This window comes from Lycium barbarum, chromosome 8, assembly GCF_019175385.1.
Source record: "Lycium barbarum isolate Lr01 chromosome 8, ASM1917538v2, whole genome shotgun sequence".
In the NCBI taxonomy this organism is placed as follows: Eukaryota; Viridiplantae; Streptophyta; class Magnoliopsida; order Solanales; family Solanaceae; genus Lycium; species Lycium barbarum.
This window is the reverse complement of record NC_083344.1, coordinates 108,857,397-108,881,061: the sequence shown is the minus strand read 5'-3', so window position 1 is coordinate 108,881,061 and position 23,665 is coordinate 108,857,397. Positions and strand designations below refer to the sequence as shown.

Here is a 23,665-nt window from a genome sequence, read left to right as displayed (position 1 = left end):
GTATAAAGAATAAAATAATAATGTTCTAGATTTTTTTTTTTTTTTTTAAAAACATAAACAGAGAGTCCAAAAAAACTCACCTGACGTAAAATTGAATTTGATAACATGAGTCCCAAACAAATGCATAGTAAGGCTTGCGAAGTAAACTATAGATAGAAATAGAAAAGCAATTTAAAAGGCATATTATCCTTAATGTTGTAAGCCATAGCTCAAAATCTCTTTGAAAGTATGAATAGTTTGGAACATAAAAAGCCTTGAAAATTAGCGTCTTTCCTCTTTCATTTTCTAAGTAACATAACAGCCATCCCCTAATTAATCTAAAGAAACGTTTCAAACGTATAATAAGGAGCAACAATGATCGTGGGCTTATTCAGACTAATTCAAAGGTGATATGGGATTGAATACTGTATTTATTGTAGGAGGCTTTTATTAATCCATAGGTTAGTATCACAAATGAACCAAAAATGCAATAAAAATTGAGAAAAATGTCAAAAAAAGGAGAAAAAAGATAAATATAAATGCTTGTCATAGAGAGGTGTCACATCACCTTGTCTATGTCTAGTTTTATATTATATATAGACTAGTTAAGTGGCCCGCGCTTCACGCGGTAAGATATGCGATTTGTCAATTTAGTTGATATAGAAAAGATGAAAATAATACATACATATAAAAGTGTCACTTAATAGGGGAGTGAACCTTCATTTTATGGAGGAAAACAATACGTACCAAGTGTTCTAACCTCCCCTTGCTAGTTATATTTTGTCCAACAAATAAATTTTATTGTTTTATATAATAATGTTTATTGGTATATGTATTTAGAGGTTATTGTTATTGTAATAAGAGATATTTGTTCTCAAAAGAAACGGATAATTTAAGTTCAAGAAAAGAAGAGCAATCCTAAAATGAAAAGTAGTAATTAGAGGAAGAATGCCAGTCTAAAGTAACATATATATGGAGATGTAAAAGCCTTTGTGTTTTTCTTGTGTGATCATTCGTTATTCGGAACCCATTAATCGGGAAAATTGGCTTCTCACTATTGCACCATGTAAGGTCGTTTGAAAAACAAAACGGGATCCTATCCATACTTACACACTCCTCGATTGTGATAGAAGGAGTATGTAGCTCATAAATCTCCAATTTCGCAAAAGACAAAAGAAAAGATCAAGACAAAACTTTCTAGTCTTTACATTCTCTAACAAAGCTATGAGCCCCACATGTTACGGCGGATTGCATTCACAAGGTTATAAAAATATAGTGTGTTCATAACTCAAGTTACACTCGGAAAAAAAAGTTTACAAAGGAGGGAACATATCCCATCACCCGTGTCCAAAGCAGTCCGAATTGTCCCATTTCGATTTGGACTACTGAAGCAAGCTAGCCGATACAGTTATCTGCTTCTAGAGGAAACCGTCCTGCCTCCTGGGAACCTAAACTCGTCACTCTCATCCTCAACCCAATTTTGAATGGCCTTCTCAATTGTCAAGCTCTTATATAGAACACTGGCATAGGGAACGAAGTCCCGACATATCCCTTAGGTGCTGGAATAAGGAAATGTAACTTCTCTTCTTGAGGTGGACAATGCCTTTCTCGGTAGTTCATACTTTACCTTGGGAAGTTCATAGCATGCTTTTGATCTTGACATGGCTTGATTTACTCGACATGCCTGCTTCGCTAACATGTTGAGCCTCAAAATTGAGATTTGTTAGTTCATACTTTACCTTGGGAAGTTCATAGCATGCTTTTGATCTTGACATGGCTTGATTTACTCGACATGCCTGCTTCGCTAACATGTTGAGCCTCAAAATTGAGATTTGGTAGTATATCACAATTCATACCTCTTGGTACTGCCAGAGCTACTTTCTCCTTTCCGAAAACCACTTCTTTGTCATGCTCCAAGTAAATAGAAGAAGCAGCATGGACCAACTATTACAAATATTGATAGATAAGTCCAAGTCCTATTATCTTCGGAGTTTTTGTTTGCCATTGCAGCCCTGAAGTAATTCCAGTACTGAGTTAGGATTAAAAAGGAATTCCAATGCAAATGCACATTTTACTTCAAGTGTGTAAAAGAAGGATGGAAATCAGGACGTTAATTGCATATGACATGGTGTTTTTAATTATTTGGAGTAAGAAAAAATAAGCTTGTAGCTAGATCAGAGTGGATTACCGGTTATTGAGGTCTCAAGGTTATATATTTCCCGTACATAGGCTTATTTCAAACAAAACCTCCAAAGTTGCCCCTCATATTATTCTCAGAACGTATGTCTCTCTCTTGTAAGCACTCAAAACTCGACAAGGACATAAATAACAACAGATCATAAATTGACAGAGACAAAAGCAACAAATCATAAATAACAAATTCATTGATTATGAAGAGGAAGAGAAAACATGACCAAGGAGAAGATAATGATATCTGGATATGTGGTTTCTTATTTTACAGTGGAGCAATGAAATATGTCTTCATTTTTTCACGGCGCATCTTGCTAGTAGTTGAGGTTTATTGTTTGTAAAATTCAATGGCTTGTTACCTTCTTGGTCCATTCAGATGGTAGTATATCAGACTTTCCGCCAATTAGCATTTACTACAAAATTATACCACGAATCTCCGTGGGTACTTTGATCAGCTGGAAACTTATAAATGTTGACAACAATGTGAAAAATAATAGTTGAATCAAAGATACTTATTATCAAGATATTTTTAAAACAAAACAATCTCCTTAGAGAGAACGCTTTCCAACACAAGGTAACCAAGCAATGAAACGTTTCATGGAACACACCATGAGCACAACTCAGAATAATAGAATAATATCGTGAAAATCACCGAGAATAATAAAATACATCACCGTATTTACAACATTGAGCATTAAAAATTCTACAGGAAAATCTCAAAATTGAAGTTATAAAATTTGGGATTTGTAATCTTGCCTGTCCTGTCCCTTGTCCGAGTACTCATACCTGTAATCCTCCATATCCGCATATGCGACAGACATAAATTTACAAAAACAAACCAAATATATAAACGAAACCGAACATTAACCGCATAACTATTGAATTTGATGAGAAGTTGTGTATTACCAGAACCCATGGCTGAATTCCGATGACATAGAATATGTCTTTAATACTCATTGAGCACAAAAGTTTCCCCTCAGATGCATTCGGAAGAACAAATCTTTTTGGGAAGAAGTGATGGGCTTCTTCTGGTTGTTGCCAAATCTTTGCATCATAGATACTTAAAGGGAGGGCTATTTAATGGTACCCATGGATATGCGGGTGTGAAGGAGTAATGAAGCAGGATAGAGCAAAATAAACCGTGGGAGAAAGAAGAGGGAGAGACTGACTGCGTTTGGGAAAAGTAAAAGAGGCGTGTTTTTTTTTACGAAGAGAGGTGTCTTTTCAGGTTTTTAGAAGAGAGAAATTAGGAGGAAAATCCAAAAAAAACAGGAAAAAGATAAATATCAATACTGTTTTTTTAGAACGCCACGTCAGCGGGCCTATGGCCTGCTTTTATATAGATATAGATTGGAGGATGGTTAAATGGCTTAGACCCGACAACAAGAGATCAAACATCAACACTTACGTGAGTTTTAAAAGTGCAGTTGGGATTGGAGGTATTATTCGAGACAGGAGGGAAGATTTCGTTTATGACTTCTCTGTAGCAACTCGATGCAACAATAACAGCCATGAGGAGAGGCAATGGCAGCTCCCTTTTTGTCTTTTAAAAAAATAGACATATTTCTCTTGTCTCTCCCCTTTTTCTTCTTTGTCCTGTCTCTGGTGACACTATATACATTTGTAACTTTTAACTCGACAACGCTTCTTCTAATCATCATTCTTCAACCTAACAATGCGATATAGGAAAGGAGGAGATTTTTAAGTTATTTTTTTAAGTACAAGGTCAACATCAATTGGGCCTACAGAATCAATCTTGAAATGAAGGTGAAACTTGAATCGTCAAGGAAAATGGAAGTATAGACACACACACACACATATAATTGGATGTTGAACTATACCACATACTTTGGGCAAATTTCATAGATTGTTTCGTAACTATCACTTTTTTTCAAGTCACTCAACTATCTTTTTTAACACAAAAATCACACCACTGAAAAATCCTAACTTTTCAATGGATAACACTTTCTTACTCTTTAAAAAAAAAAAATTAGAACTAAAAATACAATTAAAAATATCTGACCCGTCCGGACCCAAAACCTAAAATCCATATAAATAAATTAAAATATTAAAAGAACGGAATAGGACCACGCTTCCCCCAAGAATACAATTTTCTAGGGCTGGGCATAAATACCGAAACCCGAAAGACCGGACCGAATGTCACACCCTTACCAGGAGTATGACGGGCTCCGATCCGTAGGCCGGGAACCACCTGACTTATCTGTTACTTTGAAAATTATAAACCACAACTCAAAGAACACCTGCACGCAGAAAAGGCCCAACATAGGAATATCCAATCATTCAACACATATGTAAATATGCGGACCGACAAGGTCGCCACAACACAGTGTATATTATAAAGCCGGCAAGGCTAATAATAAAGTATCAAGAGCTCAAAATAAGGCCGACAAGGCCACCAATATATTATACCATAATATGAACCGGTGGAGATACAAAACATCTAACTGTACACACACGTCTACGAGCCTCTACATGGAATACAAATGATCATAAGGACAATACCAAATAGACTGCAGCTCCGAAGAAAGTGGAGTGCTCCTGAGAATCCGCTGATAGAAGACCTACGGGTCTGATCCGTCTCCCTGCCTACCTGCGGGCATGAGCGCAGCGTCTACAAGAAGGGACGTCAGTACGAATAATGTACTGAGTATGTAAGGCATGAATAACAACATAATATAGATATGAAAGGTAACATGGAATATGAGAGATAACATGTACATCTGGATGCCTCATAAGGCGGATGCCATGCATGCTTAGCCTTAAAAAAACATTTTATACATATACATAGTACCATGCCCGGCCATTAAGGCTCGGTGTCATATATATAGTATCATCCCGGCCATTAAGGCTCGGTGTCATATATATAGTATCATGCCCGGCCATTGAGTCTCGGTGTTATCATCATTAGCCCGCGTCCGGGGAAATATCATAACGTGCCCACTGCAGTGGTGTGCACATCTACGTGTCATGTCCGGCCGACTATAGCGCGGCGCGGTGTGAGAAATTACATACATATATATAAAGCATGCATAAGAGCCCAGTCAAAAGCCACAACTATATCGGAGTGACGTAAGGTTGGTAGCCTCCGATTATATTATGGATCAATCATCATCGTTCATCCAACCTTGAACGAACAAGGGTCATAAGGTGAGATTACCAACAACGAAGGAAATTAAGAAATTGCAAAGTAAGCTCAATCACCTCATAATGATATATGGAAATCTCTATGAATAAAATCATCTCATAATAACATGAAATCCATATGCCTTAGAGCTTGGATAAATAAATCCCTCATAATCATTATCATGGTTATCATAAAAAAAATTATTCATCTTTAGCGTCATAAAAACTTTATGAGTCATGAATCTCCAACATTCTTGGAAATGAGGATTTTCATGGAATTTATGCATGGTTTGGTAGGAAAGAATCATGCCTTTAGAAGCTCAATAACATCACAAGGATCACGAGATTCATGGACTTCTAGCATTTGTGAAACCAAGGATATTATGGGTATGACACAAAGGTTTATAACAAAAGGATCATGCCTTTAGAAAGAAAGGGACTAGCCTTAACATACCTGGAAGATAATTTCTCGACTTCCTACTTACTTCTTGTCTTGCAATTCACTTAAGATTATTCGTAGCCTCGTAATCTACATATACAACCATTCATACTATTGTTAGGATCGTCATCATACGCTCGTCTTAAGCCCTTAATTTAAATCCATTTAGAATCTGCCGAAATTCGGACAACATCTCCCCCGTTTATATGTCTAGCCCGAAATCATAATACAACAACCAACGACAATAACAACAATACCAACATACATAACATCATCTCCAACACCATTATGTATCATAAAACATCCATCACGATGTTTTCCAATTTTCACAACTAGCCAAACCGCTATACGATTATTTAACGACTTTATCTTCGTGAATAAATCAAAAATAATATTAATAAGCAGAGATTCATACCTTATTCCAGCCAATTCCAACGCAAGACAAAACTATAATCGCGACTACACATTACTTGGACCTCGATTAATATTCCGTCACTCGAAATTACTCAAAATCCTCACTTTTATGAGGTAAATATGCTCTCTTTGCTTGCTGATTTTTCTGGAATATTTGGGAGATTTTATGAACCAAAAAAAAGGGATTTTGCCCCTTATATAGGGTGCCAAAGTCGGCAGCACTGTAGCAGTGCTGTTTCTGCTCTGTCAGCCAAACTTGTAACGTCCATAATTCTCTACTCCGACGTTGTATCGACGAGCGGTTTATTTCATTGAAAACTAGACTCGACGAAATTCATTTTAGGCTTTTGAAACACCTTAAAAATCTTAATATACTAGGAAATATGCCCTTCCAAAGTTGACTAAAATCTGCACAAAATCCTGCCAACATTTCACAAATTTTCGTCAAACTTATTTTCTTCAATTTTCTTGATCTCGAAATCTTCCAAAACTCTCCATACATGATATTTATCATTTATTATACTTGATAATGGCCATGTTCTTGTGTTCCAAAATAGTCTTTCCTGATTACGACTTACGAGATCGTAATTTATCCTTTACGAGTCTTTCCAAAATGGCTTGTACCTTCCAAAACATCATGGGAAGTCTCTGATACTCAATTACTATGGTGATGTACGTGGCATGCTCATGCTCTGAAGGTGCGGGGTGTAACATTCTCTCCCCCTTCAAAAACATTCGTCCTCGAATGTTGAGGTAGAGTTCGCTTCGAGGTAGATATCAATGTTCTTACCTGTATTTGTCAGTATTTACCCTACTTACATGCAGTCTTACTTGCTCATTTAAAACTGAACTTATCCGAATTACGTAGTTTATCCTTCTTCTTTTGTGGCCAAATTTACGCTAGTACTCAAGGTCGTCCCTTTTCTTATTATATGTTTGTATACTAACTCTTTATGCTTTATCGTTCTCATTGCCTCTTCAGCCTTCGTTGTTTACATTTTTGTATGCCCTTTCATCCCGTACTTACCACATACTTTTATCCAATTTTGATCCCATCTTCTTTTTATTCAGAATTCCTTGTTCTCTTCGATGTCCACGTATCTTTCTTACATTTTACAGATGTCCCAGGCCTTTGCCTTTTTGGAGTTTACTTATTCTTATTCTTCCTCCCTTAAAGATAATCTCAAGACTGGTCACATTTTACCATCCTTTGCTTTCTATAGCAGTCGAATTAATCCTTGCGGTACTTTATCTTTTAACTAGTGTAACACAGAAATGTCTCGCTTAATTTCTCTTCCCTTCAATTGGACTTCTGGCACTTGGATAACTAATGGTAATTCCTATACTTATATAAAAAAAACAACTCAAACCTCTTCTCTAATGATTCCTTTCCTTCAATTTACTCTTAAAGTTTCTGATCCTTAGTTCGGCTAATAACTTTGGGGAGAATTCAGAAATTTGTCGAAGAATAACCAAGATTTCTAGTCATGCAGCGAATTCGAATCTTTTCATTCTTTTCTTTGTCTGTAACCTTCATTCATCCCTTTTTCCAATAAGAGCCATCATGTTGCTCGTTCCACGAGGTCTCATTGTCAGCCGCTTGTTCCAATCAAACGTGATATTCTTTGATCATTTCCTTTGGGGTTCTCCTTCTACTTTTAACCTTTGCCCGATTCTCACTTAATAAGTCTTTCCCATAGTTCGACGCAATTATCTGTTATTTCGATTTATCAATCAATCGGATCTCTTAATTCCTTAAATGTCATGTCCATCTCCTTTATTTATATCCTTGAATCCTTTTCCTGCGATCTTATCTTCATCTACTTCCATGACTTCACCTTCCGTAGGCTTAGTCCTCCCTATTTCGCAACCCTCTATTTCTCTACTAGTGGGCAAATTTCTTATTTAGCTGTGGCAGTTTTCCTTGCTTGCTTCTCTAGTGCTACTTTAGATTATGCTCTTAATACTAATCGATTTTATATACATATGATTCCATTTCCTTTTTAATGCTTTTGTCGAACTCCTTAATTCCTTACAATGTCATTATAGTCCCACCTATGGTAGCGCTCTGATGGCTTGCAATAGCATTTCCTTGCCAATGGCTTATTATTCTCATTAATTACTTTACCTCAGATTACTTGTCCAATGCGTCAAAAATACCACAGCCAAGGGATCTATATTCAAATGGGACTCCATTCGACCCATACAACAATCCTCAGCACCATTCCTTATACACTTGTATACCACATTTTCTTATCATCATTGTTATCCCTCATAAGAAAATTATACTCACAACATACTAATTGATCATATCTCAAGGTAATTTACTATTCAATATATCTTCAAATCTATGTTTGAATCTTTCCTCCAATTTCTTCTCCTCTAATCTTAACATCATTACAAAATAACTCGTAAGCAGGAGACTAAAATAAAATCTTACTTAATCACAACTTCCTTTCAATACGAGTGTGCTTCCCTCTTTAAGTCCTTGGCTCTCCTATACCAGCGGCTAATTGAGACTTAACTAGCTTTCATTCCTCTTCAAATATTTGTTGTCATCCCAACACCATTTTACTAGTCATTTCATCACTACGATTATTTATATGGTCCTATGACATATGCTCTTCACGATTTAATATAAACAGTGACTTATGATTTCACGACGCAAGAGATATTTCTAGTCACAGGCAGTACTGTTATCCACAGGCATACTGTTTTTCTTTCTTTTGACGATCATTGAAATTCCTATAAATATTCCTCTTTTAAAACTCTCATTTTTTCCAGCGCTACGATTTCTCTTTAGTAATCCCGTTTGTCCCTGATACTTATCCTTGGTCACTTGTATACCTTCTCACTTCTTCTGTTACCTTTTTGGGGTACGTTTGCTACATATTTTATTGTAACCAAAAAATTCTCTGGTACGAGCGATTCGAATCATAGCCCGGAACCCAACGTATTGCATTGACAAAACTTATTCCCTTTGATTTGCTAAACCTTCATTATCTTGTCATGTCTCCTTTCCCATGTTTGTCTCATAATATACTTACATTTAGTCCATTTCCACTTTTCTTTAGCACATCCTTGCTATATTAGTTCATCTCGAATTTCGACTTCTTCTAGCCAGTACATTTCCTTCTTCTGTACTTGGGAATATTCTAATTCGTCTAAGAATGTTCTCATATACCAGTAACATTCGAGTATTGACCGTCTTTGGTAGTCATTTGGCTAGCGGTCGTTCAACTCTTCTAGTCCATATAATGTCAGATTTACTTTCATTGCATGGTTTGACTTTTTTTTGCTAATTGGATTCTTGTATCATGTCAAATGTCCACACATATTGGACCCAACTCAAACCACTTCCTTCTTTCATGCCTAATAGTCCCCTAGGTTAATGAGTCAATGGTGACATCGGAATTCGTTAGGCTCCTTATAGAATGCCCGACTATACCATGCTCCTTCAGCCGCCATTTTCCTTCATAGCTATCCTTTCACTAGTACCCTTGAGATTCCTCTTACTCTTGGTTCCCAATTCCGAGTTGGATTTATACCATACCAGTAAAAGTTGAGACTCTCTCTCATTCATTCTCACTATTCTTCTTTTCCTTAATTTGGCTCATAGTGTCCCATAGTTTCTCTTAACTAAGTGTTTGTATCATAATCATGCATCATAATCCTTCTAATGTCCCGCCAATTCTCGTTCTCATCATGAAATTTTAGTAAAATACGCCCTTTTCTTTCTTCCTTCGTTCATTTCTTATTTTCCTTTAAAATACCATAGCTTGCTTGTATGTATGTCTATTCCTCGTATATTCGTCCTGTTTCCTTTACAATCGCATCTCTATTCCAAGTCCACTGTCGTATGCCATCACTATCTACCTTTGGCCAACCTTACTAATTTATTAAGCTTCCTCCTATAGTCGCCAATCACATAACTTCCTTTTATCAATTCATAACTGCACTTTCTCGTACTTCTGTCCTGAAGGTCCTCCTTGATTTCCGTTTCTCTTAAAGTTCTCTTTCCCATTTGCCACTTAATAATATCTACCTGGAAGTTTGCAGAACATTCCACTGAGTACAAACCCATCTTGATCTCGTATATATATATATACACACACTTATAGGGTGGAACTTTCCCGTACTAGTTAGCTTCCTTTTCCATGTCAATATCTCTTTGTTATCTCTCACTAACCAATCAAATCTATAAATCGTAATACCGTATTTGAGTTCCTAATGTCAACTTTCTTTATGTTTCCAATAGGTCTCAATCCTCCGAAATCTCGGATGCAACTCACTCCAGTTTCTTTAACTACCAATCATTTTTCCCTCCAGGGTTCCTTCTTTAAATTAAATTAAAATCACTCTAAAACTTCTCTTTGAAAGTGTCGCATAGTTGTTCCTTCAATCATGACTTACCAAACGGCTGATGGTCACATTTTCCCTTTACTCTTTATCTATAGACATGCAAACAATTCAATTTGTAAAAATTTCGGCAGAGTTTCCTCTATAATTCTTACTACCTCATTCCTGCACACAGCCCAGAAAACACATCCAATGCCCCACAGAGCAATCACAGATACCATAATATCTTACTCAAGTTCTTATGTAAACATCTATCCATATTAATAAAACAGGAAACATACCTTTCGAATGAACAACTTCAATTCGTAGAAATTTTCTCGTAGTGACATAATCAACTGCTTATCCATGATCAAAACATTTGGGTTAGGATCAGGGACATCATATCCTATGATTCAGCTCTATGGCACGATCTAAGATAAGAAAGAAAGGTCAATAGTTCCTAAATGACCTGCAGCCTCTTGTTTATAAGTGTGGCGCGCTTCACACCCATAAACAAGACACTACTGGACACGGCTCGTAGACATTCCCTAGGACGAACTGCTCTGATACCAATTTGTCACACCCCTACCAAGAGTATGACGGGCTCCGACCCGTAGGCCGGGAACCACCTGACTTATCCGTTACTTTGAAAATTATAAACCACAACTCAAAGAACACCTGCACGCAGAAAAGGCCCAACATAGGAATATCCGATCATTCAACACATATGTACATATGCGGACCGACAAGGTCGCCACAACACAGTATATATTATAAAGCCGGCAAGGCTAACAGTAAAGTATCAAGAGCTCAAAATAAGGCCGACAAGGCCACCAATATATTATACCATAATATGAACCGGTGGAGATACAAAACATCTAATTGTACACACACGTCTACGAGCCTCTACATGGAATACAAATGATCATAAGGACAATACCAAATAGACTGCAGCTCCGAAGAAAGTGGAGTGCTCTTGAGAATCCGCTGATAGAAGACCTACGGGTCTGATCCGTCTCCCTGCCTACCTGCGGGCATGAGCGCAACGTCCATAAGAAGGGACGTCAGTACGAATAATGTACTGAGTATGTAAGGCATGAATAACAACATAATATAGATATGAAAGGTAACATGGAATATAAGAGATAACCTGTACATCTGGATGCCTCATAAGGCGGATGCCATGCATGCTTAGCCTTAAAAAACATTTTATACATATACATAGTACCATGCCCGGCCATTAAGGCTCGGTGTCATATTTATAGTATCATGCCCGGCCATTGAGGCTCGGTGTTATCATCATTAGCCCGCGTCCGGGGCAATATCATAACATGCCCACTGCAGTGGTGTGCACATCTACGTGTCATGCCCGGTCGACTATAGCGCGGCGTGGTGTGAGAAAATACATACATATATATAAAGCATGCATAAGAGCCCAGTCAAAAGCCACAACTATATCGGAGTGACGTAAGGTCGGTAGCATCCGATTATATTATGGATCAATCATCATCGTTCATCCCACCTTGAAGGAACAAGGGTCATAAGGTGAGATTACCAACAATGAAGGAAATTAAGAAATTGCAAAGTAAGCTCAATCACCTCATAATGATATATGGAAATCTCTATGAATAAAATCATCTCATAATAACATGAAATCCGTATGCCTTAGAGCTTGGATAAATAAATCCCTCATAATCATGATCATGGTTATCATAAAAAAATTATTCATCTTTAGCGTCATAAAAACTTTATGAGTCATGAATCTCTAACATTCTTGGAAATGAGGATTTTCATGGAATTCATGCATGGTTTGGTAGGAAAGAATCGTGCCTTTAGAAGCTCAATAACATCACAAGGATCACGAGATTCGTGGACTTCTAGCATTTGTGAAACCAAGGATATTATGGGTATGACACAAAGGTTTATAACAAAAGGATCATGCCTTTAGAAAGAAATGGACTAGCCTTAACATACCTGGAAGATAATTTCTCGACTTCCAACTTACTTCCTGTCTTGCAATTCACTTAAGATTATTCGTAGCCTCGTAATCTACTTATACAACCATTCATACTATTGTTAGGATCATCATCATTCGCTCGTCTTAAGCCCTTAATTTAAATTCATTTAGAATCTGCCGAAATTCGGGCAGCATCTCCCCCGTTTATATGCCTAGCCCGAAATCATAATTCAACAACCAACGACAATAACAACAATACCAACATCCATAACATCATCTCCAACACCATTATGTATCATAAAACATCCCTCACGATGTTTTCCAATTTTCACAACTAGCCAAACCGCTATACGATTATTTAACGACTTTATCTTCGTGAATAAACCAAATATAATATTAATAAGCAGAGATTCATACCTTATTCTTGCTAGAGCAGCAATATATTCAATATTCACTTTGAATCCAGCCAATTCCAACGCAAGACAAAACTATAATCGCGACTACACGTTACTTGGACCTCGATTAATATTGCGTCATTCGAAATTACTCAAAATCCTTACTTTTATGAGGTAAATATGCTCTCTTTGCTTACTGATTTTTCTAGAATATTTGGGAAATTTTATGACCCAAAAAAATGGGGTTTTGCCCCTTATATAGGGTGCCAAAGTCGGCAGCACTGTAGCATCACTGTAGCAGTGATGTTTCTGCTCTGTCAGCCAAACTTGTAACGTCCATAATTCTCTTCTCCGACGTCGTATCGATGAGCGGTTTATTGCATTGAAAACTAGACTCGATGAACGTTATTTTAGGATTTTGAAACACCTTAAAACTCCTAATATACTAGGAGATATGCCACTCCAAAGTTGACTAAAAATCTGCCCAAAATCCTGCCAACATTTCGCAAATTTTCATCAAACTTATTTTCTTCAATTTCCTTGATCTCGAAATCTTCCGAAACTCTCCATACATGATACTTATCATTTATTATACTTGATAATGGCCATGTTCTTGTGTTTCAAAATAGTCTTTCCTGATTACGACTTACGAGATCGTAATTTATCCTTTACTTCATTGTTACATACTTCCCATGGCTTGTACCTTCCAAAACATCATGGGACGTCTCCGATACTCTATTACTATGGTGATGTACGTGGCATGCTCATGCTCTGAAGGTGCGGGGTGTAACACCAAACTAGTTTGGTTTGGTGTTCGGTGTCGACCTTCAAAAAAACCGAAACCGAAATAGTCGAACCGAAGAACCGATCGCCCACCGAAGTTTAATGCATTACCCAAAAAAATTAAAGTAGTCCAGTCATTAAGTTTAAGCCCAAAAAAAACTCAATTGTAACAAGCCCTCTTTTGCTTTTGTATCCCCAATTTTTCACTTCAGTCGAGAAAATCAAATATCCTTAACAAAGGAAAGTGACTAGGATGTGTCTTTAGGATTAATGTATGTCCATTATGTGTTTTCTTAGTTATTCTTACTGTATGTATATAACACCTAGTAATCCTATATCATGGTTATGGTTTTCCGTTCTTGTGTATCCTGTTTGTTTGATTTTGATTTCAATTTATCAGTTTTATGTTTTATTGCTTTTGAGAATATGAACTAGTGTAAATGGAATCGCTTCTAATATCATATATAAAAAAAACGAATTGAAAAAACCGAAACCGAACTAAATCGAACTTCAAAAAATCGAAACCGAAAGAACCGAACCGAACTAGTTGGGTTCAGTGTTCGGTGTCCACCTTCAAAAAATCGAAACCGAACTAGCCGAACCGAAGTTTGACAAAATCAAATCAAAAAACCGAACGCGCACCCTTACAATTTTCTATCCGTGGGCTCTCAAGCCAAAAAGATGGCTTCTTCTTCATCTTGAAGTCAATCATCATCTCTCGTAAATTGTAGCTTAAAGTAGATTGTATAGCTGGTGAAGTTAGGCGTGCATTACATATGGATATAGCATATATGAAATTTAACTAATTTTATAGTTTTCCGTCATCAACTTGGTGATCTGGAATTTCTTTCCAATCTTGGGCTAGCACAATTACAAAAAACTTAGTATTATGGGAAATAAACTTTGTCAATCAAAACTTACAAATATAGTATCATTCTTGGTTAATATGATTCTCATACCCTGTTTAATTTGGTGATGATATAGAAGTGAAAATACTAATTTTTATTGAATTGGACACCTAGAAAAATTACCTGTTTAATTTTAAACACATACACAGAGCCAAAGCTCAGCAGAAAATTAAGGAACGTACATTCAATCATGGTTGTTCAAGTGTGTGGAGAATTACCTTTCTTCATGCGTATTTATGGATAGGCTAGGGACTCCTCGGCAAAAACCTTAACCGTAGAGACTTCTCCATAAAATATGGTTGTCTTAGAGACTCTTAATAAATTGTTTCCTCCCATCAAGGAAACTCCCGGATATGCAAAACTAACATATATTATCTGTTATATATATTATTTACTTGGAAGACAAGATAAATAATTTATTACCATAATATGCAAGTCACATTAAATATTTCATTAAAGAGACGTGTAATTCTTACATTACCACCTAGTGTTTCAAACCAAACATATTAAAATGGTAGGAAAAATGGAAAAATAGGATGTTAGCAGCACAAGGGATATTTAATTCTTCTTATCTGTTTTGAGTCGGGTTGAGTCGAATTTTCTTATTGACTTTTTATTTATTACTTTTATCTTTTTTTAAAAAGAGTTATTCATAGAAAAGTTAAGATTTGTTGGTGGTGTGATTTTTGTGTTAGAAAAGATAGTTAACTATCTATGAAATTTATCCCATCGATATTTTAGTACCCTCTCAGATCTCCCAACCCATTGAGAGTTATACGAAAGACTTCTTTTTTTGAAAGAGAAAAATTAACATGTGTTGGGAGACGAAGGAAAATTATCTAGTAAAATCAGTGACAGTTGTCCATACTGTTGGTGAATATACCACAAATTACAGTTGAAAAATAAAATAAAGATTCTTCAGGTTGAGACGCGGATATCTCGCTCTCTTTAAGGAGATTCAAGCCCACTGCAGTATAATCTTCACCGGTCCAGCAGTATAACTCTGACTTGTCCCCTCCAGGATACAACAGCCCGTCAATGTCGTACAACTCAAACAACTCCGGACTGGTTGAAGAGTTCAAAGCTCTACCAGAAGAACACCTTCCTTCAACATAAAATTACTCTCTTTTGCAGTGACTAAGTTGGAGAGCTAGAATATTATTTCCTTCTCTCAACTCTCTCTTTATGTACACATCAACCTCAAAGTCTAAACACAACATAATATTTCTCATCCACTCCTCATCTACTCAACACAAGGAAGAAAGTATCCTTTATATAGGTGTAGGGCTTTTTCCACAAGTAAATGTCAAGAAAGTACCAGTAAATTGAGGTTTAGTAGGGTAATTAGTAGGAGATAATGTTTTTGCAGTTACAAGAGTTACAAAAATAATGACACCACTTTCTCCCACTAACATGTCATGATATAATGCACATTAATATTTTAATATTAATATTAAAATGTTTATATTGCACCAACGCACACAATTGTGAGTCTGATTCGTTCTTCTTCACATGGGTAACACTATTATAAAAAATAAAAAACACTCAAAACTAAGAAAACAAAAGACGTTAAATAGGATGATCCAAGACCTCTTAACAATGATAAAATAAAAAAGCAAAACGGCAAATATTAGTAATGCAAGACTATAACATTATACTCAACAATAGCATCCCCAGTGTTCATATTCATCCGGTACGTCTTCGCGGTGGCGATCCCCTGAGCCAATCGGAAAATCCCCGAACCACCAATAATCGGCATTTCACGGTACTTATGAAATGGTTGGTTCCTACCAAGAACACTCAGTGTGCTCCCATTATATTTGCCGGTGGTGAACACAAAGTTAAGTGCCATGATTAGACCAAACTCATTTTGATCAGCTGAACCATAAATTCCTTGGGCTCGACCCACTATCGTCGAATTGGGCTTTGGCCCAACTGTTAGTGGGTCGTCGATCATTGCAACAGAACCAAAGAAAGTTGGGGATTTATTAGTCGTCATGTTGGGCTGGACTATTGAAATTGCAGTTGGATTCTTCCCACTAACAATGTCGTGGAAATAGAAATGAAATTTGGTCACCTTTTGCTTTGCATTAGGAAGCTTCTGGAACCATTGATCAACAGCTTTGGGTCCTAAGACAACTCCTTGAGCTATTGGCATAGCAATAGCCATAAGAATGAAGCAAAGCCATAGAACTACGTTGGTGTTTTCCATCACTAATGGTTAAGTCTCATTCACTTCATTTCTTGAGGAAAGAAATGCAGGAGTATATATATGCCTGCGCTTGTGTAGGTATTGCTTGTTTTAGAAGTTTAAAGACAAATAGGGGCTAGTTCCATGCGAGCAATCATTTCAAATTCATAACGTGGGAAAAATTATTCTTTCTGCCTCAATTTATGTGACACTTTTCATTTTTCGAGGTTCAAACTATGTATTGATTGACACATTTTAGAATGTATTCTTTCCATCATATTTGCATGAGAAGAATTGTAACTTATAGTACTTCTTGTATAGTTTTTGAATATGTATATTATAATTTTAAAATATTAAGTTGATTTAATCTAATTTTGCTTCAAAAATTAGTCAACTTGACTCTTGGAAAGCAAAAAGGGTCACATAAACTGAGATGAAAGGAGTAATTAAAACAGGTAACCCTCTGGCTAGAACAAGTTAAAATATACTGATTAAATAAAAAATTGATATTATATTGTGTAGTGTTTTAGATTGTCGTGGCGTAACTTGGGGGCAAAGCAAGCAGGTTATAATTATTGATGTATCTAGATCTTCACGTGGTAGCAAATTGAATATGCCAAATACAAGTCTGGTATGATTGTCTCTAAACCCAAAAATATAGTACATTGAGTTCTAACATTAGTTCTCGGTTAATAACTATGATTACTTTGAGCTTGAACCACTTGCACACATAAAGGCAGGGATATACCATATGGAGTATCTTCTTAAGAAATATGTGGTTTAAGGGAGATTTATTGACAATGAGCCAGTATAGTATCGACTGTCAATTGCCAAACACTCGATCAATGGATGTCCACTTCCAAACGGTACTTACGTAGATCGAGAGTTTGAGTCACTGATCCATTCTTTTTTTTTTTTTTTTTTTGGTCGTGAATAAAGAGATCACTTGATAATAATTTCCATTACTAGCTAGTAGATATATATATATATATCTCACATAAAAATTGATGATAATCATTCAAACATATAGCAAATATATTGAATGAGTTGTTAGCAACGTATATATTGCGTGATCTCCTTGTATATATAAACAACGGAAAGATTAACAATAAGCGGTATATTGTATCATGAAGTCTGCAGATCATTAAAATGTACAGTTATATTGCTATCACAGATATAGGAGAAGTTAGAATTTGAACTTTATAATTTCTAAATTTTAAAGTAGCGGCATCACGTGTTGGATTTAAATTTATTTTTTTATACATAATTATGATTTTCTTAATATAAATATAAAATTTTAGTTAAAGCTGACATATTAAAAAGGAAAAAGCTTAAATATGCTATCGAACTATAAAAAAAGGCTCATTCATGTTACTCATTAATAGTTGGGCTCAAAAATACCACCACCCTTACCATTTTGGGTCATATGTCATTACTCACTAATAGAACTCTACTACGTACTATCAGGCAAAAATGAGCCTTCGTTAAGTTCATTGGCATATTTGAGCCTTTTCCCAATTCCTATATAAATCTCCATCTTTTCTAATATTATGTTACAAGCTTATAAGGACAAGTTTGTCCCATATACTAATAACATTACTATTTTATATGAAAAAACTATACTCTCTTATTTAATTGGATTATAAATTTAATCTTATTCTGCATCATTTGCAATTTTCAAGTACTATATGACTCTTTAAATTCAAAAACACATAAAATTTGTTTACAAAAAATAAAAATAAAATAAAGAGATGTGTTTAAAAGAGTGTACACTAATAAAGTGTAGATGAGTATGAGTGTGACATATTTGAGCCTTCTCCCAACCATTATTAACATCACAAATTTCACTCGTATGTAACTTTTCTTGCCTATCTACACCTAACTAATGTACTCTCTTTCAAATTTGTTGTTGTTATTGTTGTTGTTGTTTTTTTTTTTTTTTTACCTCAAATATATTTTATGTGTTTTTCAAAATCTTTTGAAAGAGCCATAAAGTACGTAAAAGTTGTAAATGATGTAGAATAAGATTAGATTCATAATCCAATTAAATAAGTGAATATATTTTTTTCATGTAAAATAATAGTGTTATTAGTATATGGGACAAACTTGTCCTTATAAATTTGTTACATAAAATTACAAAAGATGGAGATTTATATAGGATTTGGGATCAAATATGCCACTAAACTTAACAAAGGCTCATATATGTCACTCATAAAATGAAGGGTTAATATAATGACACGTGGCAAAATGTGATACTAGTAGAGTTCTGTTAGTGCGTAATAACATATATGACACAAAATGGTAACGGCGGTGACATTTTTGAGCTCAACTATTAACGATATGATTGGCATAAATAAGTTTTTTCTGATCATTTGATGACATATTTGAGCTTTTTTCCTTTTTAATATGACAGCTTTTGCTTCCAGATAGTTTCGACCTTATTTTTTTAATGTTTTATCGACTTTTTGTTTTCATTAGCTGTACATAGCTTATTTTAGGTTATTGTATATACTCCCTCCGACCCAATTTGTTTGACACTTTTCGCTTTTCGAGAGTCAAATGAGTTATTCATTGACCGTAATTTTTTTATATGTTTTTTGAATATTTTAAATGATTGATTAGGGTGACTTATAGTACTTTTTATATAGTTTCCAAATATGTAAATTTTATTTTGAGAAATTTAAAGATTCTATGTTCAAACATATGATCAAAATTAGAAAGTTTGACTCTCGAAAAGCGAAAAGTGTCAAAAAGATTAGGACAAAGGAGTATCTCAGTTAGTTGACTATAAAATCAGATTATTCCTTACGGTAAACATGTCCAAGAAAGTTGGTAATCTGTACAATCCAAAACATCTCAAATATATAGTCTTATTTCACACATCCTTAATTCTTAGTAAACCTTAAGACATAAAATATACGTCAAAAAACTATAGGAGTATCAATCAAATATAATAAAACAGGAAATTACAAACGAAAAATAAGAAGCAAAGGTTCAAATTAATGTGAGTAATGCATAGGGGTGGGCGTTCGGTTGTTCGGTTCGGTTTTTTCAAAGTTCGGTTCGGTATTTCGGTTTCGATTTTTTTAAAGTGGAAATCGAACACCGCACCGAATTAGTTCGGTTCGGTTTCGGTTTTCTAATTCGATTTTTTGGCATTGGGTAAGCAATAGTCACCCATTAATAATATTCAAACTTTTCCATATCAACAAAAGTTACACTAGACATTTGGAGGTATCGAAATCGAAAATAAACCACATGGAACTCAAAAGCAACAGCAACAATACAGCCTTACTGCCTTAGAAGTAAATATCAAGGGAATTCTACCTTATTTAAATTTGAACTCCACGTAGTAGCATCATACATTACCAACTCATATTTTGCAGAAATCACCACTAACCAAATACAATCAACACCTCTCTAGAATTTAAACAGTAGAGCAGTTACTTCTTTAGTTTAATTTTATTCTCTATTTCTCTGTTAAAATCATGAAGCATGATAGCATTCGGAAAATACAACACTTAAATATTACAGTATACGAATAAATCAAAAACTCAGAAGAATAATTTGATGCTTACTCACCCGTTAAAGCAACAAATCATAACACTATCCTAGCACAACGAAACTTGTGGTCTCTTGCCAATTCTGGTAGATGTTAAAATAGTATTCCACAGTAAACCTAAAGCGATAGTGCTTAACAACAACTTATTGCTAGTTTCAATTATAGGCTAATGTCTACAACCTTGGCTACCAAATGATTCATGATCAACACTGACCATAAGATTGACTATCTAATTTCCTTGAACTTACGCACTCATATCATTATATGCATCTAATATCATTATATATTGATATAAAAAAAATTATATTAAATATTCGGTTAAACTGAAAAACCGAAAATCCGAAACCGAACACCGAATTTGCTATTTTAAAAAACCGAAACACCGAAAAACCGAATCCATTCGGTTTGGTTCGGTTTTTTGGTTTTCGATATTTATGTCCACCCCTAGTAATGCAGGACCATAACATTATTCTCAACAATAGCATCCCCACTAGTATTAAACCAATAGGTCTCTGCAGTGGCACTTCCTTGAGCCAACCTGAATATTCCAGAACCACCAACGATCGGCATCTCGCGATACTGGTGAACCATCAACGATCGGCATCTCGCGATACTGGTGAAATACAGGGTTCCTGCCAGTTGTGAACACAAAGTTCATGGCCATGATTAGACTAAACCCCTTTTGATCAGCCGAACCATAAATCCCTTGGGCTCGACCCATTATTGCCGAATTGGGTTCTGGTCGTCTAACTGTCAGTGAGTCGTCAATCATTTCACCAAACCCAAAGACAGTTGGAGATTTGATACTCATGTTGGACTGGGCTATTCGAACTGCAGTTGGATTCTTCCCGCTAGCTATCTTGTGCAAGTGGAAATGAAACTTGGTTATCTTTTGCTTTGCATTAGGAAGTTTCTGGAACCATTGTTGCACAGATTTGGATCCTAAGACAACCCCTTGAGCCATTATTGGCATAAGAATGAAGAATAGCAATAGAACTACGTTGGTATTTTTCATCACTAACTAAGTCTCGCCCCCTTCATTTCTTCAGCAAAGAAATGCATGAGTATATATATACATGCATGTGAGTGATGTATTTGAGAAAACACACGTTTAAAAAGAGAAGAAGAAGTTTGTATTTCCGTGTATTCTGCAGTATACAATATACTCCTATTTATACATGAGATATACACCTATATTCTAGGTATACAAGATATACTCTAACTCTCCTAGATAATCTTATACAAGTGTTTCACTCCTTCTAAACTTGTACTAAGTGATTGAGTCCTTATCAAGACTACTAACATAATTATCAAGAATACATTGATCATTATCATGATCATTATCTTCAACACTTCCCCTCAAGCTTGTGGGAGGTGAGTTCACCACACATAGCTTGTCTCTGAAGAATTTGACAGGTCCTTGCCAAGAGCTTTGGTGTGAATATCCGCTAACTGATCTTTTGATCTAACAAACCGAGTAACAAACTGTCCTTGAGCCATCTTTTCCCGGACAAAATGATAATCTAGTTCCACATGCTTAGTTCTAGCATGCATAACTGGATTTGTAGTCATGTACAAAGCACTTAAGTGTCAAAAAATAGAGTAGGGGCAATTCTGATATATACTCCAATATCTTGTAGTATGTAACTTATCCATGTGATTTCGGTAAAAGAACAAATCAGCCACACTTTTCTGGAACCTTTTTTTACAAGCTTGAATTCTACTCCCAACAGGACACACTACACAAAAGAATTCGGGCTTGCTTTTTCAATTCACATCTATGAGCGAGGATTCCTCTATCTCTTGCTCGCTTCGATCGGACTCTGACAGCTTAGGGAAGACTGATGGGTCGCTAACAAGGATCCCGAAACCACTAGCCACCCCGACCTAATTCATGATAAGCCCACCAACTTCTTGGCAAAATGCCTACGGTTAAAAACCACCGACATGTCAAGATCCAAATTTGAATTGGTTCCTGGTCCTGGAAAGCTCGTTCCAACACTTCGACAAATTCTTTCGCAGCAGCTTGAACTGAACCGGGGCTATCAACGTGAACAAGAGAAAAACAAAACCTATTACTCGATCAGTTGCTGCCAATGCCCTATACTCAGCTTTAGCACTTGATCTTGCAACAGTGTTTTGCTTTCTTGATGAACAGGACACACAGTTTGCACTAAGATACACACTATATCCAGTTGTGGATCTTTTTGTAAGAGCACAGCCTGCCCAGTCTGCATCTGAGAAACCATATATCCTAAAAGAGGAATGTGATATGATTCTTAGTCCATGATCAATTGTTCCCTTAACATACCTCATTATTCTTTTAACAGCCTGAAGATGCACACTGTTTGGATTCTGCATAAATTGACTTGTAAGATTTACAACATAAGTGATATCTGGCCTGGTAAGAGTAAGATACTGCAAGCTTCTCACAATATTTCTATAAACTGAGGGATCAACTGCACTGCCAATTGCTTCTTGCAATCTATGCCTCTGAGCTAATGGATTATGTACTGCTTTTACTTCTGCCATATTCACCTTCTTTAGCAGATCATTTGCATATTTGCTTTGAGTTAGGTGAATTCCTCCAGGAAAGTACTTCACTTTAATACCCAAGAAGTAACTCAAGGGTCCAAGATCCTTCATAGCAAATTCACTTCCCAGCTTCTGCACTACTTCCCCTATCTGCCTTGAGTTGCTTCCTGTAACAATTATATCATCCACATACAGCAACAATAATATTATCCTTGCTGAGTTATGGAGTGTGAAAAGAGAAGAATCTGCCCTACTACATTTGAACCCAAGGTGAAGGAGAAATAAACGGAACCTCTCAAACCAAGCTCTAGGAGCTTGTTTGAGTCCATAAAGAGCTTTCTTTAGAAAATAGACATGATTTGGATGTTGAGTATTAATGAAACCTGGAGGCTGACTCATATACACTTATTCTTGTAAATGACCATGCAGGAATGCATTCTTAACATCTAACTGTCTAATGGGCTAGTGTAAGGTAACTGCAACATACAAAATGACTATTATGCTAGTAGCTTTCACTACTGGATTAAAAGTTTCTTCAAAGTCTATACCCTCAAGTTGTGAGTACCTTGTTATACCCCATTTTAACCGGGTTAAATTAGAAGTACAACATATTGGTGATTCCTATTTTTGTTATTTTTAAGGACTCGCCACCTAATTATTATATGGTGAATTAGGACACCTAAAATTTATTGAAGTTATTTTAAAGTTAACTCTGTTTTAAAAGTCTGCGAAACTTAATGATTCTAGGTAAGAGTTCAATTAGTCTAAAGGGAGGTATTAGGCATCCTTTAAGACCCATTAACAATGGTTGACCGACCGGACTTGTGATT

General features: G+C 35.9%; 3 protein-coding genes across 3 annotated transcripts; all 3 read right to left on the bottom strand.

Annotated features, from left to right (window-relative positions):
• Positions 1–15,986: 15,986 nt before the first annotated feature.
• LOC132605257 (dirigent protein 22-like) lies at positions 15,987–16,780 on the bottom strand. The gene has a single exon (XM_060318461.1). It carries the CDS (start codon positions 16,757–16,759, stop codon positions 16,178–16,180), a length of 582 nt encoding a protein of 193 aa, XP_060174444.1. The 5' UTR covers positions 16,760–16,780; the 3' UTR covers positions 15,987–16,177.
• A 3,964-nt stretch (positions 16,781–20,744) lies between these two features.
• Positions 20,745–21,315, bottom strand: LOC132605256 (dirigent protein 23-like). The gene is made up of 2 exons (XM_060318460.1): positions 20,922–21,315; positions 20,745–20,887 (listed from the first exon to the last, which is right to left on the bottom strand). Exons 1-2 carry the CDS (start codon positions 21,313–21,315, stop codon positions 20,745–20,747), a joined length of 537 nt encoding a protein of 178 aa, XP_060174443.1.
• A 690-nt stretch (positions 21,316–22,005) lies between these two features.
• On the bottom strand, positions 22,006–23,401 carry LOC132606621 (uncharacterized mitochondrial protein AtMg00810-like). The gene has a single exon (XM_060320201.1). It carries the CDS (start codon positions 23,232–23,234, stop codon positions 22,251–22,253), a length of 984 nt encoding a protein of 327 aa, XP_060176184.1. The 5' UTR covers positions 23,235–23,401; the 3' UTR covers positions 22,006–22,250.
• Positions 23,402–23,665: the final 264 nt, after the last annotated feature.

Coding starts and splice junctions, on each gene's coding strand:
- LOC132605257 (XM_060318461.1), bottom strand. CDS start 16,759: ATGGAAAACACCAACGTAGTTCTATGGCTTTGCTTCATTCTTATGGCT.
- LOC132605256 (XM_060318460.1), bottom strand. CDS start 21,315: ATGAAAAATACCAACGTAGTTCTATTGCTATTCTTCATTCTTATGCCA. Junction 20,888..20,921: donor AACTGGCAGGAACCCTGTAT/TTCACCAGTATC, acceptor GATCGTTGATGG/TTCACCAGTATCGCGAGATG.
- LOC132606621 (XM_060320201.1), bottom strand. CDS start 23,234: ATGAGTCAGCCTCCAGGTTTCATTAATACTCAACATCCAAATCATGTC.